At 34.6% G+C, this 20992-nt stretch overlaps 1 protein-coding gene across 3 annotated transcripts in view; it reads left to right on the top strand.

Moving 5' to 3' along the window:
* The window catches only part of LOC144970464 (muscle-specific protein 300 kDa-like), a 503594-nt gene that overhangs the window by 102675 nt on the left and 379927 nt on the right, over positions 1-20992 (top strand). The window contains exons 9-23 of one of the 3 annotated variants that reach the window (XM_078910148.1): positions 1984-2069; positions 2396-2536; positions 3131-3277; positions 3909-4073; positions 5041-5216; positions 6643-6842; positions 9738-9943; positions 11083-11400; positions 14755-14886; positions 15094-15285; positions 16066-16215; positions 18072-18239; positions 19138-19272; positions 19533-19694; positions 20700-20920. In XM_078910148.1, coding sequence (XP_078766274.1) covers positions 1984-2069; positions 2396-2536; positions 3131-3277; positions 3909-4073; positions 5041-5216; positions 6643-6842; positions 9738-9943; positions 11083-11400; positions 14755-14886; positions 15094-15285; positions 16066-16215; positions 18072-18239; positions 19138-19272; positions 19533-19694; positions 20700-20920 — 2599 coding nt within the window. Of the gene's footprint in view, positions 1-1983; positions 2070-2395; positions 2537-3130; positions 3285-3908; positions 4074-4138; positions 4169-5040; positions 5217-6642; positions 6843-9737; positions 9944-11082; positions 11401-14754; positions 14887-15093; positions 15286-16065; positions 16216-18071; positions 18240-19137; positions 19273-19532; positions 19695-20699; positions 20921-20992 lie in introns of those variants that run through there. The other 2 variants (XM_078910139.1, XM_078910156.1) reach the window with 2 other exon arrangements.

Here is a 20992-nt window from a genome sequence, read left to right as displayed (position 1 = left end):
ATTTTATTTTGCAATTATGTTTATAAATAACGGTGTGAAATTGGATGTAAGATTCAATTTAATACACGGAAACAGATAAAATGGACATTTCAGATTTCCCCCTTTATCAACAAAACAGGATGAATGAAACACTACAGGCGAATGAGATGGTGTGGTAGTGGCGTTGTTAAGATGAATAAACAAAACATTGATGGGCAGGAAATAGTAGAACTATGCTCCTTTGTAAGGAAGTATGGATTAAAATAGAACAATGTATAAAAGGTGCGCAATTAATTAAGTGGAAAGAGGGGAGGCGTAGAGGAACTGTGTAATGCAGTTTAGAAAGTGAAATATAAATGATATTTATAGGACACATTGAGGATTTTTGTATTTTTCATGCCGTATATTCAACATCTTGGTTGTGAACGATTCCTTTTCGTACTTGGACGCAAATTTGGGTGTGAGATTGCTGAATAAATGACAGAGCTGCCAACGTGAAATTTAAAAAATTCGTAGTTTCCCAGGGAAAAAAAAAAAGAAAAAGTGACTTTAAATAACTTTACAGTTAAACAATTTGCTCTCAGCATGGCCAAAAAAATGCTCCAAAGACCTGAATATAGATTCTAAGGAGCCAAACTTTCATTTTCAACTAAATTTATTGAGTCAAGGTCAAAGAGACCTTTGCAACTCTGAAGCCGGAGCCAAAAATTTGTATTTCTATGAATACTTCGTAGTTTTAGGCAGTTCTGAAATAAGACACAACACGTCCACCCAGAGGATCAGAGTCAGAACTCCAGCTGCTGACTTCTCAGTTTTTCTTCATCAAGACGTTTAGGACGTCATGCAATGAAGAAAAACTGAGAAGTCAGCAGCTGGGGTTCTGACTCTGATCCTCTGGGTGGACGTGTTGTGCCTTATTTCAGAACTGCCTAATACTACGAAATATTCGTAGAAATATGAATTTTTGTTGTTGTCACATGGGCTATTGAGTCTTTTGTCCAGTTAGACCTAAATATAACATTTCCCCCAAGAATAGATAAAGGGAATTTTACAAAATATTTTGTTTTTAAAGATTAATATTAAAGATAAAAATTGCTCTTTAAAACAGTATTTAAAACTATTTTATATTTCCTGACAATCGTTTCCACCTTTCCATAATCTTATCATTCTGCTCAGGTTTTCATTGTTTAGTATTTATTGTTGATAAAGCACAGACTGAACCCTGTGTTACCTTTCGCGTTGTCTCTCCTTGAATCTTATCCTTAACCTTCACAATTGATATTTACTGTTCCCAACTTCAAGCTGCCTTTTTTTTGCAGTCTTAAATTATTATAAGGTTAAAGATATGAATAGTACATGATTTGTTTATCTAGTGTAAATATTCATGTCTTGACAATATGTTCAATGATAAGAAGACTATTGAAGTTTCACCATACTGGAATCACCTTTGCTCAACTACGGGTACCACCTGTTACATTGGAATCGTGTGTCATAAGGATGACCAATAAATAACAATAAGAAATGGATATTGTGGACAATTTAAATGAGACACTACTAAGATATATTTTAATATTTCATTCATCATGTTTTGTTGATAATGTGAAAACCTGAAACATCCACAGTATTTGTCATCGTTTAATAAATTGAAGCTTCTATTCGCTTCCTATAGTTGTTTACATTTTTTCTTCAAGTTTCAAGCAGCAGCATTTTCATTATTCATAAAGATAACTGGGTACTCGTACTTATTCATTAAATTAGCAGAGCTGCCAACCAACTTCCATTAAAGCACGGAACAAAAAAAAAAATCTAAATCTAGATTATATTGTGTAATAGTAATAGTCCAAACATTCTGGTGTTTTGGGTCACGAAGGCATTGTGTTTTTAGAGTGTCCTTTTTAGCTCTTTGAAAATTAGGCCGCTATGTTTTAGACGTGTCCGTGTAGCGGATCTGTGTCGTTATGGAAGACCCGAGTTGTTGAACCAAGAATTTACTTCTTTTCACAGACGTTGATGTAGAAAAACCAGATGAGAAATCCATCATGACGTATGTAGCACAGTTTTTGAAAGCCTACCCTGATGCTGGAGCAAGTGTAAGTAGATTGCAACTCCTTAGATAGTCAAATGGACGCTTTTTTTCACCTCAAGATATCATGTAGAGGGTAACGGGTTTATTTATATTACCATTTTTTCTATTTGTCCTTTAAAATGTATGTGAAATATCGGTAAGGTTTTGCAAGCATTGAACTTTTAAAATTTTTTAACGTTGTAAAATATTAAATTGGAGAGTGATGCATAGAAATCTGCATCTACCCTCACAACTACTACTTACACCATCATCATCATCATCATCATCATCATCATCATCATCATCATCATCATCATCATCATCATCACCATCATCTTTTGTCGTCTACAGGGAGTTCCTGGCTTAAACATCGACACGGCAGACAAAGAACTCCAAGCCTATAACAGCCTGATGACTTGGCTCAATAACGATGCCAAGGAAATCATAGACGCTGCCCAGGAGCCTGTCACAGACAGAGAATCCGAATTTATGGTAGGTTAAAAAAACAAAACAAAACAAAAAAATTTAAAAGAATAAACAAAAAGAAAAAAAAAAAAAAGAAACGATCTAAGAAGAATAAATCTAAAATTCTATCATGGTAAAGTAAAAATCATATACATCTTATACAGTGCGACAATGTGGTTTAGTGGTATGACACTCGTTTTTCGGATCAGAAGGTCCTGAGTTCGATCCTCACTCGGTGCATAATTGAGTCCTTGGAAAAAGCTCTTAACTCACATTCTCTCACCGTACTCAGGTGTAAAATGAGTACCACACTGTTGACAGCGTTGTTCTGTCCAAAAAAAAAATAAATGTAATATCGCCTAACAACAGGCGTCATGTCTTGTTCTACATGTTAAGTGTTGCTGTTGGCCTGGGACCTCTTGTAAAGTGCTTTGAGACTTTGAGTTGATATTGCGCTATATAATAACTCTCATTTATATGTACATCTTTCTTTTTTTTTTTTTTTAATAAGCCCATGAGAACAAGCCATTCATTTGTTTAATTTACTAGGCCAGGTTTATTTTCTCTGCTGACAGTTTGGTGTTTTTATGAATATTTTATTGTCTGCATTTTTTCTGTCAGGATTACCTTGGCTTCAAGACAGAGTTTGACCGGAGAGAACCGCTCTATCTGAAGATTGGTGAGAAGGTATTATCAGGCAGGGCCCTCAAAATCAGTAGAGGTGATTGGGAGAAACTTGATCTGACATGGCAGGAAGTTGATGAGCAGGTGAGACCTCAGATTTATTTCAAAATTAAATAGAATTGCATTTTAACATTGTTTTTTTTTTTGAGTCACACTTGCAAATTTGAATATAACTAAAGAAAATTCTCTCTCTTTTTTTGTTGTTGTAGTAAATTAAAAAATTCAGCGTTGATCATTAGAAAAGGCAAAGTAATAATGATATTATTAATGACAATAACTGTCATAATTTATTATAGCGCTTTACCCTGTCTAAACAAACACCAAGTGCTTTACATTGACATATAAATATTAATTGAAATAAACAAATTTATGAACAAACAAATAAATAAAAAAAAAAAAATTCCCTTGATTCATCCCATAGGGGAAATTTATCTCTAGGGTCTTTTTCAAGGGAAGACTGGAATAACCCAGACGTTAACCGCAGTGCAGCGCCGCAAATTGAGCTAGGGCGAGGTGACTTGCTCAAGGCCAGACAGCGCAGCAGCGGGTGATCAAACTCGGTACCTTTCGGATACGAAGCAAAGACCGTACCCCTGAGCCATGCTGCATCCCATCATTAATCATCAATTAAAGCATAAACGTTGTGTATTTTATTTTCATTTGTTTTTGAACGGACATGATGGGTTAAAATCCTTTTTTTTCCTTTTTTTTTCAGGTGAGACTTTGGCTGTTGAAGTTGGACATGGCATTGCCAGGGAAATTGGGCAAGCTGGGAGAGTGGCTCTACCAGGCCGAGAAGCTGTTGAGGAAAAAGGAGGAGGCTATTGATAATAACGACCAAATGGCGGCTCAGTACCTGGAATTGTCCAAAGAACATAGGGTATGTAATATAATATGTGGTGACATTGATGTATTGTCAGAAATTATAACAGACCAAAAGCGGCTCAGTACCTGGAATTGTCCAAAGAACATAGGGTATGTAATATAATATGTGGTGACTTGGATGTATTGTCAGAAATTATAACTGATCTGCCCTCTTGGAATTGGAAAAATTCGCAGTTTTCATAGAAGACATTATAACAATTTTTAAAAATTACCAATTTGTGTTTCAATACATTTAATTATACTTTAAACTCCTACACATATTAGCTCTGGCAACAAAACTTGAATTTCAAGAAGTTTATTGAATTAAAGATCTAAATATTATTGTCAATTAGGACTGGAAAATTCGTATTTCTACGAAATTGTTTTAGTCATATATATATATATATATATATATATATATATATATATATATATATATATAAAATATATATATATATATATATATATATATATATATATATATATATATATATATATATATATATATATATATATATATATATATATATTATATTATATATTTGTGTTATGTCTTGAGCTTCTTGCATGAATAATTGCTGCTTTTAGTAAAGTTGTCCAGTTTCTTCTGAGAGGTGAAAAGCGAAAGGCAACCAAAAGAAATTAAATGATTAATTGAGAAATACATTTAGACAGTCTGTCTTTGATAGGGTTTTTGGTGAAAGTTTTTAGTACAGAAACCAGCACATCTGTATCATGATATAGTGATAGCAAGTGTAGAGGACTTTGCTGGAAATGAGGAGAAAATAAAAAGATCTGAATAATTGGTGTGTTTGATTTCTTCTTTTAGTAGTTAAAGAAACTTGGCCCCGTTGATGATTTCAATTGCTCAGAAGAATTTCAAAGAAGAAAATAAAAAAAAAGTTAAAAGTTAAGACACTTTTTTCCCCTAAGCTTGAATTAAGTTAGTAAAACTAAGATTTTCAACCCATCTGTGTCAACAGGAATTTTTCAAAGACTTGGAGGAATGGAAGAAATTTTTTGCTCAAGTGAAGCGTGCGGGTCGTTATGAAGGCATCATGATCCATGGCCCCCAAATAGACCACATCTCTAAGCGACTCGAGTCCGTCACATTGCACTCAACTGTACGACAAAACAGACTAGACTACTCACATTATAGGTAAAGCAATTAATAATACTGTGATCAGTTATTGGCCTTGTTTTGTTTGTTTTTGGTGTGTGTACTGCCGTGTTTCTATAATGTTTGTGTTTCTATAATGTTTGTGTTTCTATAATGTGTATGTTTGTATAATGTATGTTTCTGTAATGTATGGTTCTATAATGTATGTTTCTATAATGTATGTTTCTGTAATGTATGTTTCTAATGTATGTTTGTATAATGTATGTTTCTGTAATGTATGTTTCTATAATGTATGTTTCTATAATGTGAATGTTTGTATAATGTATGTTTCTGTAATGTATGTTTCTATAATGTATGTTTCTATAATGTATGTTTCTGTAATGTATGTTTCTATAATGTATGTTTCTATTATGTATGTTTCTATAATGCATGTTTCTATTATGTATGTTTCTATAATGTATGTTTTTATACAGCAGTGACAAATAACAAAGCATATTAATAGTGAATTGTAAAATAAGTAAGAGTTTAGATTATTATAAAGTAATTCCTTGAAATGAATTGACAAACGCATAATTGATGAATTGATGAATATCTAGTACCACTCACTAAGTATTATAATTAATTGGATTTTGGCTACATATAATTTTCTTCATACATCATATGTTACTTTCACTTTCAAATAAGTTACTATTTTCAGAAAACAATTCACTTCAGATGAAATTGTCATATTTTCTTATGGAATTTTAGATTTCAAATATGATATTTAGAATTTTCCTTTTTATTAATAATTTGTTCTGAGTTCGCCTGCAATAGGATTCAATAGTCTAATGTCACATCCGCCCAGCAACGAGCAGCTTGGTTCTAAACAAAGAAAATCAGTACTTTTTATTCTTCATGCTGGCTAGAACATTTTCACATGTCATGTGATCAGAATGTAAAAAAGTTAAAACATTATCAGATCTATAATGTTTTTTTACTCTGGATACATACACTTTTACGCTCGTCGGAGAAGTATTTCATAAGGGCGTCCGCCATTGTTCCGATAGTTTAGAATCAGTTACTAAGTTACTATGCGCCATTACGAGGGAAGTGACGTCATGACTATTGAAGCCTATTTCAGTGTACGGAATTCTGCTTCTGCTATTTTTTTGCTTTTTTAAAAATAAGAAATTTGGATCATTGTATTATCTGCTTAACTCTCTCCTTACCAGCTATTTTTAGAATTTCCCCCGAAAATTCACTCCAAACCAACACAAGAATAGACTTTTCTTACTCAAACAAAAAAGTAACAAGTGAGCTCTATAGCAGATTTTTTAGTATCTAGAGTGTAATCAAAGCATTTCTTTAAATCGTGTAATGTACAAGAGAAATCAGAATTAGAAAATTTCTGTTTCATCGGAACGAATGTGACGATTTTCCTATGGATGGTGAGGAGAGGGTTAACACACCTTGCTTATAATTTCAGATACAAGTTACTGTCTCAACTGATCCTGGCCGAGAACAAAGTGGTGGCTTGGACAGCCAGATACGAGAAACAGGACTCTGTAGAAGAATTGCTTGCAGACTTCATTGAATATGCAGAGAGGCAGAGGATGCTGGAAAAGTTTGACACCACGTTTGCTGAAACAAAGAAAGCTGCCGAAACCTATAAAATGGGGGGAGCAGGTATGTTTTCATCTTTGGAGTCATCAGTACAAATATTTGATTTCAGTCGTCAGATGGCTATATGATGGATTGGAAAGTATAAATAAAATAAAAATAGTCCTTAAGCATGAAAAGGACAATAGCAATTGCTTGCAACCCTTTGGATAGGATGCTAGTCTATTGCAAAAGTACTTTCAGCAAGTACTTTCTAACAGACCCAGCTCCCTTATTGTTGCTGGGTGGACAAGGGGGCGGTAAGAAACCCCGTAAAATTGGTTTTACCTGGGATCCGTCTTGGTCCCTTTTGCATATGAAGCGAGTGCTCTACCATTTCTATCACAGATTCCTGTTTAATTGACATTAGTATAGCAATCGAAAACAGTGGGTCGCCTCAAACCGACAACTGACAGGCCACGACAGGACTGCTGCAAACATGCATTGATGGGGTTTGAGGGAGGCAGACGACTGTCCCCACTGTCAGGAAATGCCAGACAGCAGACCACATATCTTACACTGCCGCGGGACGTTTCGAGGCTGTCCTCAACTGCGGTGATGAATTTAAAGACTGACTGGAGACTTCCAGTGTGGAGATGTAGCCATACGCTATTACTACTACTACTATTACTACTATACTACTACTACTACTACTACTACTATACTACTACTACTACTACTACTACTACTACTATACTCCTCTCCTCTCCTCCTACTACTACTACTACTACTACTACTACTACTACTACTACTACTACTACTACTACTACTACTACCCCTACCACTACCACTACCACTACCACTACCACTACTACTACCACTACCACTACACTACTACTACTACTACTACTACTACTACACATATACTACTACTACTACTACTACTACTACACTCATTACTACTACTACTACTACTACTATTACTACTACTACTATTACTAGTAACATTCTGTACATTTGGTCGCTTCCTTGTACATAATAATATTGATGTAGACTGTAATCTGATCCTATCTCTGAGGCAATGAAAATTGTGGATCTCCTTTACTTTTCCTAAGGAGGAAAATGGAACTCATTTATCGAGTCAATCAAGGTTTCTGAGGCATGAGATAAAGCCCACAATTAGATGGAACTGTGAGAGGGGACATCATATAGATACAGTCTCAAAGAGCCCACAATTAGATGGAACTGTGAGAGGGGACTTCATATAGATACAGTCTCTAAGAGCCCACAATTAGATGGAACTGTGAGAGGGGACTTCATATAGATACAGTCTCAAAGAGCCACAATTAGATGGAACTGTGAGAGGGGACTTCATATAGATACAGTCTCAAAGAGCCCACAATTAGATGTAACTGTGAGAGGGGACTTCATATAGATAAATTCTCAAAGAGCCCACAATTAGATGGAACTGTGAGAGGGGACTTCATATAGATAAATTCTCAAAGAGCCCACAATTAGATGGAACTGTGAGAGGGGACTTCATATAGATAATTAGAGCCCACAATTAGATGGAACTGTGAGAGGGGACTTCATATAGATACATTCGCAAAGAGTCCACAATTAGATGGAACTGTGAGAGGGGACTTCATATAGATACAGTCTCAAAGAGCCCACAATTAGATGGAACTGTGAAAGGGGACTTCATATAGATACAGTCTCAAAGAGCCCACAATTAGATGGAACTGTGAGAGGGGACTTCATATAGATACAGTCTCAAAGACCCCACAATGAGATGGAACTGTGAGAGGGGACTTCATATAGATAAATTCTCAAGGAGCCCACAATTAGATGGAACTGTGAGAGGGGACTTCATATAGATAAATTATCAAAGAGCCCACAATTAGATGGAACTGTGAGAGGGGACTTCATATAGATAAATTATCAAAGAGCCCATAATTAGATGGAACTGTGAGAGGGGACTTCATATAGATAAATTCTCAAAGAGCCCACAATTAGATGGAACTGTGAGAGGGGACTTCATATAGATAGATTCTCAAAGAGCCCACAATTAGATGGAACTGTGAGAGAGGACTTCATATAGATAAATTCTCAAAGAGCCCACAATTAGATGGAACTGTGAGAGGGGACTTCATATAGATAAATTCTCAAAGAGCCCACAATTAGATGGAACTGTGAGAGGGGACTTCATATAGATAAATTCTCAACTTACCTTGAAATGAACCCTGTCTGTTTGCATGTTAGATGATCCTCTGGCACTCAATTTTGATTTCCAATAGTTTCATTATTTAGGGTCCTGATATCTCAGTTGGGAGAGCAGTCGCTTTACACACAAAATGATTGCTTTTGATCCAGCAGTCGCTTTACACACAAAATGATTGCTTTTGATCCAGCAGTCGCTTTACACACAAAATGATTGCTTTTGATCCAGCAGTCGCTTTACACACAAAATGATTGCTTTTGATCCAGCAGTCGCTTTACACACAAAATGATTGCTTTTGATTCAGCAGTCGCTTTACACACAAAATGATTGCTTTTGATCCAGCAGTCGCTTTACACACAAAATGATTGCTTTTGATCCAGCAGTCGCTTTACACACAAAATGATTGCTTTTGATCCAGCAGTCGCTTTACACACAAAATGATTGCTTTTGATCCGGGTGAAGTAAAGATATTATTCTGTGCCCTCTGTATCATCAGTGATTAATTGGGTAGCTGTGTCCATTAAATTTGGTGGAAAGTGCTTTGCGATAAACTTGTATCCTATCCAAAGGACAGCAAGCAAAATTGCTTCTTGTCTGTTTAATATCGTAGAAACCTGGGTAAACTTTTGCTCCTTGAGTCTTATGACTCTAAAGAACTACTTTTTTATAGTTAGAATTAATGGTTGAAATTCGGATTTGATGATGGTTGTCTTATAGTTTGTTTATTTTTCAAATTTTACGCTCTGTGTTAACATTTCCAGACAAAATGGAATCCTCACAAATCGATCACTTTCTGGAAGAGGTGAGTGGTCGTTGGAAGAAGCTGTCGGTGGAGGTGAAGAGTGTCCGTTCCATGCTGGAGGAAGTGATCACCACATGGAAACGATACACCGCCTGTGTTGACGTGCTGACTGTGTGGTTGGCTGATGGGGTACAAGCTATGGCTGGAACTCTAGAAGAGAAGGAGGTGAGATTTATTTTCACATCTTTTAATCTTACATGAGGAAAATATCGCTTTATGACTGAAATACTTACTTACTTACTTACTTACTTACTTAGGCCACCCCTTGGGGCGCCCAACTTGAGCCACGAGTCTTCGCCATTCTGTCCTGTCCTCCATAAGGGTACGCAGCTCCCGGGTGTTGTCCATTCCTGTGTTGTCTAGCAGACAGTCAATGTAGATTTTATTCTGCCTGCCTCTGTTTCTGGTTCGCTCAGGTGGTTCTCATAGCACAAGACTGCTTGCAATCTCCTCCTTGTGTCTCCAGCATTGCCCCGCAAGTCTCAGTCTTCTCTTTTTAATCTTCGAGGTCACTGTGTGGAGGTCACTGTAGAGCACTGAAATAATTATATCAATTCTAGAAATAGTAGGGTTTGTACCATTCATGAAAAAGATAATCTATATATGTCAATGGAGCTAAGGTCACATGAATTCGAAACAAGGAATCCTGAAAGGATATTTATAGGACATGGAAAAATTCTAACAAAAATGAAATGAAATAGTTATTGGTCCAATCAAAGGTGAGCATGGGCATAATTTGCTGTATTGATGCGACATTTTAGATATAGGAACAATTTAGTTTTAGTTTACAAAATATTAGTTCACCCGGAAAGTTGATTGGTGTGTTCCTATTTTTGGTGACAACAAAACTACCCAAAATCCTAACAAGAATACAAACAAAAAGCGATTGGTATTCAATATGGCGCCACCTGTTATTGAAGAAAATTGTGCTTGACTGTTTTGTAATCAGTGCATTTCTTGTATTAATAATATATATTTATTATATTGCATAGCTTATCCACTCATATAGGAGCCCTGGATGAATTTGCAATAGTGACTAGGCAAACAAACACACATAATTTTCGTTTTGTAGTTTTAAATAAGTCATGATTTAATGCACTATACAGATTTATATTTTTTCTTCCTATGGATGAAAATCAGGTAAATGTTCTTAGAATTGATTAGATATGATGTAATTTTTTTCTCCAACTTCCTAGACTTTCCCTCACCTACCCCACCCCTCCCAATTATTTGTGTGTTAACGACGTGTTCATGATATTGGTCATCAATGATATTTAATTGTATCACACATTTCATATTCATAGGAGTTCTTCAAAGACCTGGCACAATACGAAGACAAACACAGAATGATGAATGAGAGTGCCAATTTCTTGATAGAAGTTTCCACAGATCCCGTTGCTGAAGAAATCAAACAGACGGTCTTGCTATTAAACAGACGGTTTGTCGAGTTGGTGGACAGTTTCCAGACCTTTCGCCAGAACGAGGTCATCGGTAAGGCCAGAACAGATTACGAGTCTGGTGTGGCTGGCATTGAGTCATGGCTGGCAGACACCAATGGAATTATGTCTCAGCAAGTCAGATGTGTTCATGCTGAACTCAAAGCTTACTTACTGGAACTCGATGTAAGTATGACTGAGCTTTTTGAGCTTTTATATAGCGCAATATCCACTAAATGTGCTCAAAGCGCTTTACAAGGGGTCCCTGGTCAACAGCAACACGTAACATGTAGAATGAGACATGACGCCTGTCAGGCGATATTACAATATTTTCCGGACAGAGACAACGCTGTTAGCAGTCATGTACTCAAACACCTGAGTACGGTGAGAGAATGTGAGTAAAGAGCCTTTTCCAAGGACTCAACTATGCGCAGAGCGAGGCTCGAACTCAGGACCTTCTGATCTGACAGCGAGTGTCATACCGCTTGACTACATAGCCGCACAAGTATGATGATATGACTCCTGCATTGAAATTTCAAACAAGTTCCCAATACCACTGCCTGACTTAGGGAAAATGCATTGGGAACCAGTTCGAAATGTCCAATGCAGAAGTTCAAAAATGTTGTTATTTTACCCGTCCAATGAGCTCATCTACATTATATCTTATCAAATGGTATACATTTTTTATACTGATTGCTTCTTGACCTTAACGATTTGACATTCAGAATTACCATTGTAGTTTGGATGTCGTTACGCATCAAAATCTATTTTTAGGAGAATACTTTTCTGTACAACTACTTTTTTTTTCTTCTTTACATGGGATGATGTTATAGGAAATCCTTGAAATATTTTATGCAATATGCTGTAGGAATTTGGTTTTTCCCTAAAACTAAAGGGTGTAATAGTATTTTGTAACGATTCCCTTCTTAGTATAAAAATCATCTATTTTTTGATTATTTTTTTTTGGTTAATGCAATGGGATTTGATATATATATATTGTAATCTCTCAGTTTTTTAAATTATTTTCTTCTTTTTCTACTTTCCTAAATGGGGTATCGAGTCAACCTAATAATTGTGACCCAACGCCTCAAAACAGTATTATATTGGGGTGAACAGGACCTCAAAAAAGGTGATACTGATACAACTAACTGTGCCCTGAAATGTGAGACCTCTTCTCACAAACAGTATCGAAATCCATTACCTTCAATAAAACATAAACTTCGACCTCGTTTCTTAGTTTTTTTTTTCTATTTAAATTTGATATTGAGCAATTAAAAAAACTCTGACATAATTACCATTAGGAGACAGTAGGTCATAATTGGGTTGGATATAATTGGGAATAAAATTGTTTGATTTCTTTATTTTTTATTCCTATTACTATGTTAATTTTAAAAATCTAGTAATTACGAGTTGATTTAATTATGTTTATTTATGAATATTTATTTGTATGTTGACCTTGTTTTTGTTTCAAATAGAATTTTGAGAAGGTAAATGCTGTTTTCTAAACAGAATTTTAATTTTTGCTTGCCTTTTTTTTTTAATTTACAGATATAGAAATGGTAGCATAGTACTTTTTAAATTGAAACTTGCTCATAACGACAGGACAGACCTCTGACAATGCAAAGACTTCGGTTACTTGTTTGAATATTATACATAATCTCCCATCTTAAGCATGCATGAGGAAATGGAATTCAAATATGGAAATTTGTATGACTCGTCCACACACACACATGGACGTTTTGTCATTCACACATTAGATGCACATTAGATTTCTATATACAAACCTGACTGATGGCTTGTCTTCTATTTTTGGTCCAAAAAGCTGACTGATGGCTTGTCTTCTATTTTTGGTTCAAAAAGCTGACTGATGGCTTGTCTTCTATTTTTGGTCCAAAAACCTGACTGATGGCTTGTCTTCTATTTTTGGTCCAAAAACCTGACCTATGGCTTATCTTCTATTTTTGGTCCAAAAACCTGACTGATGGCTTGTCTTCTATTTTTGGTCCAAAAACCTGACTGATGGCTTGTCCTCTATTTTTGGTCCAAAAACCTGACTGATGGCTTGTCTTCTATTTTTGGTCCAAAAACCTGACTGATGGCTTGTCTTCTATTTTTGGTCCAAAAACCTGACTGATGGCTTGTCTTCTATTTTTGGTCCAAAAACCTGACTGATGGCTTGTCTTCTATTTTTGGTCCAAAAAGTCTTTTAAGATTATTCCTTTATAAACTCTTTTTTAGTTAATTTGAAATAGATTGTATATGAAAAATAAGTCGTTGGCATGATTTATTGACACCGACTGTGAACCTTGACCTCAGACGTTCACAGTTTATACATAATACATTAATTCAAGTACCTACTCATAGCATGGCAATGATGTCTGCTCACTAGCGTCCCCAAAATTAAATCTTCTTTTGAAGTCTTTGAACTTTTTTGTTTTTGTTTTTCTCACCTTTGATTGCAATCGAGTTTCTATGAATTTTATTTGCATTTTTATTAGAAAATAAAATCAGTAGATAGTATTCGCATTGTCACTTTTGTTTTTTTTTTAAGTCTGAAATTATTGAATAATAATTTAATAAAATATAAGCCATTATATTTTTTATATTTTTCCTTTCTCCTTTTTCATTGAGTTGATGATTTTTTTTAACTTGTCAGCTCATTTCAGTTTTTCTGTTTTCAATTTTTGTTGTTGTTTGTGTATTTCTATTAGATGGTTACTTTTCTTTATTTTGCTTTAATTTTCACAAAGTTTAGAAAATAAAATCCGTTTTTGTGCTATTTCAAACAGATCTCTATCGCTGCTGCATTGATTATTTTTCCCATTTTGTCTTTACCTTTTTTAAAAAAAAGAATATTAATTTTAGTTTTGTTTTTTTAATTTGTTCATATATATTTTTCATTTTGCTTTTCTTTATTAAAGTTTACAAATATTAGTTTAAAACATACTTTTTGGTTTCCATTCTTTAGTTTAAAATAAAAGATTTTAAAAAATGTCTGTAATGACTTTTAGAGATAGATTAATAAAAAGATAAAATCATAACATATTTAATTCCAGTAGTCACTTTACTTGTTCACTTTTCCTTTTCATTCAATGTTTTGTTTTCTTTTAAAACTCGATATGTTAAGTCCTGGTCACGGTTCATAGTTTTCTAGTTAATCTGGAGGGTAAAAATAGTATTGATTTTAAAAATGTTTTGTCATGTTTTGGATGTTCTTCTAGTCTATGGCCCCGAATAACAGTAAATACAATACAGTGGAATTATCCCTATTTACTTATAAGTCACCAGTGAATCAAATCTTAGGTCCAATACGATACTAAGTCTCCCTCATGACATGGAAACAATGGTCATGACGTGTTAAAGATACATATATGTCAAAAAAGGATCAGAGCGTATAAAACCTGATACCATCAGACGCTAGAAGTGGTGCATATTATTTTAAATGCTCCATAGCCAAGCTATGTGTTTTATTTTATTTATCCCGTATCATCATCGTGAACTATGATCTATTTTAACAATTTGAATTCTGGTCTTTTTCAGCGTTACAATAGTCAGATAGCAGAAGTAGAAAGCAACTTCAAAGTCACGACAAAAACAGCTCAGTCCCTAGTTAAAGACAGCTCCCAGGAAGTGGTCAATACCATGCTACAAACTCTCAATGTACAGAAAGAGGTGAGTTGCAAAATAGAAAATTGGTCTTCAGTTAGGTTTAATAACTACTTATACTATTAGAATTGAAAATATAACTTTTGAAATCATTCAGTCGTAACAAAATTGAAATGGTGAAAAGTAAAAACTTGATTTCTTGATAAAACCCCTTTTCTGTGTGTAAATTGTTTTCTATTCAACTCCTCATGTTTTCTTTTCATCTGTTTCAAGACAATTGTAAAACTGCGCAAAGAAATTCCAGAGAGGATCAAATATTTAAAGGCCATTTTACCGAATGTCGAGTCCCTGGAGACAGGCATTTTGGATCTGGACAGATGGTTGGACGAACGCAAAATTCTGCTGGACTCTCATAAATTGGACGGGAATCCTGATGAAGCAGACGCCAGACTGGACAGACACAAGGTGGGTGCTATGTAGAAATAGGATTGAAAGGAATTCGAGTTTTGTCTTCATCTTTGTAGGGCTATGTGGTCTGATGCTATGACAATCGCCTTTGAAGGTCCAGGGTTCGAGTCCTGCTTTTAGCATTGCAAAGTTGAGTCCTTGGAAAAGGCTCTTTACTCACATTCTTCTCATTGTGCTCAGGTGTAAAATGAATACCTAGCTGATATAAAGCGTGGTCTGTTGGAAAAAAAAATTGTACTCTTGCCTAACAGGCATCATGTCTGGTCCTACTTATTAAGTGTTGCTGCTGGGTAAGGATACCTTGTAAAGCACTTTGAACACGTTTACTGGATAGTGTTCCATATAAATCCTCATTCAAGAAATATTTAGTTCAGAATATTTATTTATAAATTTTTTAATTTTATTTATCTTTGAAGTATTTGTCAGGACAGTTTCTTTGTTGACTTCTTCATTTACTATTCAAGGTGAAGGAATTCTTATCTAATCTTATAAAAGGCTAACAAGGATCATGTATCCTTTCAATGCCTAATTTTAAAAATATTTTACGTCATGGCACAAGACCGAAGGGCTAGAGCTCAGGTGGTCGCTGGTTCGAATAAGTAAGTAAGTAAGTAAAAAATATTTTGTAATTTGTATAGATTTGGAAATTAGATTCAGACAAATGCATGAAATAAGTTGGTAAATATATAAAGTGAACACAATGGTTGATTGCTCCTACATGTGTAACAAATTGCCAATGAAGATTGATAAAATGTGTTTTGTCTTATTTTCGGACAGGCTGCCTTCACAGATTCTACATACCAAAAATCATTGCTGGAGAGCAAGAACAAAGTCTTCCAAAAGATTATCGGAATCAAGCAGAAGTTGAAAAATGTTGATTTTACGCCTGCTGAAGATCTCATGACGGCTGCAAATGACAAATTCCAGGTATAATACTCTTCAACAGTCGTGATGTCACGTCCCCCGTAATGACGCATTGTAACTTAGTAACTGGCTCTAAACTATCGGAACAATGGCGGACGCCCTTATGAAATAATTCTCAGACGAGCATAAAAGCGGATCCAGAGGGGAAAAAACATAAATCTGATCATGTGTTGACTTTTACACATTCTGATCACAAGATATATGAAAAATTCTAGCCAGCATGAAGAATAAAAATTACAGATTTTCTTTGTTTAGAACCACGATGGCCGCCGTTGCTATGCGGCGTGACATCAGACTATTGAATCCAATTGGTCGTGTTGAGCTTGAAGTTTTATAAAGAAGCTTCAGGAAAGATTGAAAAAAATGACCACTGATGCAAGGCAAATGTTCAGAAGATGGCAAGTGTGATAACGACACAAGATACTAAATTGTATGAATTAATTGAATTTTTTTTCCATTTTAAATTGACAGACTGGCTCAGCCAAACTGAAATTTCTGTTGATGCTGAGCTCTAAAGTCATAGTCAGGATGGATTGGAACACAGGCTCTCATGACCATCTCTGAGTGTGTAAAAATTATCAAACACACAAACAAAAAATAAACAACCCAACAAAAAAGTTTTCTCAACCCCCCCATCCTTCCCTACCCCCCCCCCCCCCCCCCCCCCCCTGCCCAAGAAAAAAAAAAAACTCAAGAAAATAAATAGATCAGTAAAAAAAAACAAAACCCAAAACGTGTTTTACATAACTGCCACATGAACAGATTTAATTGGTGTATAGGACAATTTTTAGCGGTGTTATTTGTCCAATTTCGAATGTTTTACTCCAGTTTCGGAATTTTTTACCCAAATTTTGTAGGATGGTTGACGAAATGAGTGTCATGCTTGTAAGATACGGACATGCGACTCATATGGACAACATGACATCAATTCTAAAGCATTTCAAAGTGATAGTTCATGGAATCGAGACTAGAATTCATCCTTTATGGATTCATACAGATTTTTTCCCCATAAAATTCATAAGAATGGACAGATTTTTAAAAGTTGTTACTCATGGCAGGTCTGCTGTTTTATATTTTTTATCATACTTAATGCATATAAGTGGTAATCATTTTGCTGGGTTTTCGGTAATTAATTTCTGAGCCCTGTGATGGCTGGCTTTCAAAAATCTTAAATTACACATAAATAATAATAATAATAATAATAATAATAATAATAATAATAATAATAATAATAATAATAATAATAATAATAATATAATAATAATAATAATAATAACAATAAAATGATAATATAATAATAATAATAATAATAATAATAATAATAATAATAATAATAATAATTATAATTATAATAATATATAATAATAATAATAATAATAATAATAATAATAATAATAATAATAATAATAATAATAATAATAATAATAATAATAATAATAATACACATTTACACAGCGCTCATTCTCGTGTAAAACACAAGCTCTAGGCACTTTACAATATAAATTATCAATTTTAAGTGAAAAAAAAAAAAAAAAAATTCATAGCCAAATCAAGGATTCATAGAGTCAATAAAATTAATGAATAGTAATCCTTAGATCAAATCACATATCAAATTAAGGATAATAAAAAGGCTTATAATTGAGTGTTTTGTATGATAATATGTATTGGTGTATGTGAGAGATCCGTAAGCAGTTTGAATGAAAGGAATGTTTACGTAGCAAGTGGTACTGGATGGTGGTTCTGTCCGAATCAGATTTACGGAATTTTCATCGGATGGAGGGACTGTCCGAACCTGTAAAAGGAGATAATAATAATAATAATACTGTTTTGTCTGTTTTATTTGTATCCTTCTTTTCTAGAATGTCATAACCAATGGCAAAGATTGGGAACGCAAGCTGGAGGCTTTGTCCAGGTTATGGAGAAATCATACACAACGCCAACAGAAACTTGACGAGTGGTTGGACAATGCCGAGGCTATTTTGGATGACAATGAGGATGATCCAGAAAGTCTCATTCGTAAACACAAAGTGAGTAGTAGTTATTGGGATCATTTATTTTGTATCATGTCATAATGTCATCCATTGTGGCTTGTGCTCTTGAGCACGTTGCCGGTCAGCTGTCTCCACAAATCACGATCCTCTGCAGTGCGCATAAAATCTGTGTTGCTTTTAAAACCACATTTGGCCATTCTTAGGTTATATAAATAAGTCATTCTTTGTCTTCCTCTAGCGCTCTTTCCTTCGATCATCCCAGATGTTACCAACTTTTCTATTCCGTCTCTTCTCAACACATGTCCTAGAAACTGTAACTGCCTCTTTCTGATGGTATCAATCAATATTCTTCCCTTTCTCACCTTCTCCAACACTTCCTCGTTTGTATACCTGTCTGTCCATGATAGATAGCCTCAGAAAGCATGTCATAATATAGGCATATTATAATCATCAGATATTTGAGAGTTTACTTGCTTTGAAGTACCAAGAAATACATAACATAAAAATGGGAATATGCAGTGCATGCTCTTCATTGTTTGTCGTCTCATTATGATTTTTAAAATTATATAATTGGAAATCATAATGGGATGTATCAAAAATCTTTTTTGTATCATTTATATTTCATCATCAATTTCATTAAAAAATCTGGTAGGAAGACAAAGAGATCGTATATTTTCTTTCAGACTTGAACAATTTTGAAGGTTATGTTAATGAAATGAGTGATTAAAAAGCTCCCCCAAAATTCTGAAGTAGAATAAAATTCATCGTGACAATTTTTATTTATCATGGTATCTAATCTTCTTCTAAAAATTGCAAAATAAAATCAAGGGAACTTTAATTTTCATTGCTAATGTAGAAATAAAAAAAGGTTTGTCTATAGAGATTAGTTAAATTATATTTTATCAATACCAACCCCACTTATTCTCCTTTTCAGATGTTCTTTGACCGAGTGGACAAGTCCCTGATGCCTGAATATGAATCAAATGCAGAGGAAATCCTGCAGCAACTTCAACCAGAAGAAAGAAAATACCTGTCTGAGAGAGTAGGCAACACGAAACAAAGATGGGAGGTGAGACTTACATTGATGGTTTAAAGATTCAGTGAACATGTTACTATTTAAAGACATTTATTTTTATCCACACATGTTCTAGTTCTGGTTTATATATACTTTTTTCAAAATAGCACCAAATAGATATTTTAACAATAAAACACTTGTGTTTTAGACTTGTGTTTGAGCCTTAACATATATAATTTTTGACATGTGGTCACTAAGTGTATGGTGTTTATCATGCGATTGAAAATATTATGTTTCTATATTTATCTATTCAGCACGTCCACCACCATGCACCCATGAAATTGCTCAAACTAGAATTTGCCATTCCCGAGGACAAATTCGACCAGTCGATGGATAAGGCTGAGGTGGCCTTGCAGCAACAACAAGACCAAATCAAACGTAACCAAGGAGTGAAGGAAGCTCTCCTCAAACACAGAGTAAGCTTTTTTTTATGCTCTAAGGCTTGATGGTGAAACAAAAGGTCAGATCATTCAATTTTCAGCTCATAGTGGGAGAACAAAATTCATGATGATTTGATAGAATATAAACACTTGATGAATATTAAGGTTGTTGTGCATAGCTGCTCAAATAATGTTCATTTTTTATTGCATCAACCTATATGAGTTAATCCAAAGTTTATTCCGATTTGTAGAAGCTTTATAATCTATGTCAAAGTAATCACAATAGTTTGTTATTTTTGAATAGGTTAAGATTTAAAGATAAGAATTTCTGGGTGGGGATCCTGACCCCCCATAGCGGGCAGGGAGGTACACACTGTGTCTTCTATCCCCTTATATCTGTTTTCCAACATGCTTTCTCTCTTTGTCTTGGAATGAGATTACTTAGTTTTTTTTCCTGGCCCTGGTCGGAGTCCTGGCTTGGAGGGAAACAGTCAAATGCATAGTTGTTGTTTTGGGAGATGATATTTTTTTCCTTGTAAATCATCTCTCTGTTATGTATTAGTATATTTGTTATTTTTTAATGTATAATGTAAGCATTTGAGTGTTTTCCTCTTTGTTGGATTTTGTTCTTGTGTCCGGATGAGACTTATAGGTGATCTCAAACTAAGTACATTGGTGGTATGCTCTTGGAATCTACATCTGATCCCTATTTGTTCCCAGTTCCCCTATGTCTTACTTTCTCTTGGATGCTTCAATTGTAATTCTAGAACTTTTTACTATCCCATTTTCTTCCTTTTTACTGGCACTGATATAACCTAAATGTGTTGCAAGCGCCGTAAAACCCTTAAAAACAAACAAACAAAGATAAGAATTTTAAAAAATGATAACTAACTCATTTTTCAAGATAATAATTTTATTGTTGGTCCAATTATAAATCTCATAATAAAATATGACCCAATATTATTTCATCCTTTATCCCGTGATAATAAGACCACCCCTGTATTTTTATCATTCAATTTTTCTCTCCTTCTTCCCACCCAGCAAATGTTCCAAGAAGGTAACTTTGTCACAACATGTGAAAAGTGCCTTGATAATATGAAAGATCTGTCTCAACAACTTTTGAAGCTGAGTCGAGATGAGAAGTCTCTGGACCAGCGGTACAACAATCACTTGGAACGATGGAAGAAACTCAAGTTTATTGCTGATGATACCCACCTACAGCTGAAGCAGTTACCTGAAAGATGGAAGGAATACAGACAGAGGTAAGGAATCATGTCAGATTGATCGGTTACGACAACATTTGCTTGAATGAATGGATTTGAAGCTGTATAACA

The sequence above is a fragment of the Berghia stephanieae genome, chromosome 1, assembly GCF_034508935.2.
Source record: "Berghia stephanieae isolate SIO BIC M18660-M18661 chromosome 1, UCSD_Bste_1.3, whole genome shotgun sequence".
In the NCBI taxonomy this organism is placed as follows: domain Eukaryota; kingdom Metazoa; phylum Mollusca; class Gastropoda; order Nudibranchia; family Aeolidiidae; genus Berghia; species Berghia stephanieae.
This window is presented reverse-complemented; position numbering and strand designations above follow the sequence as displayed.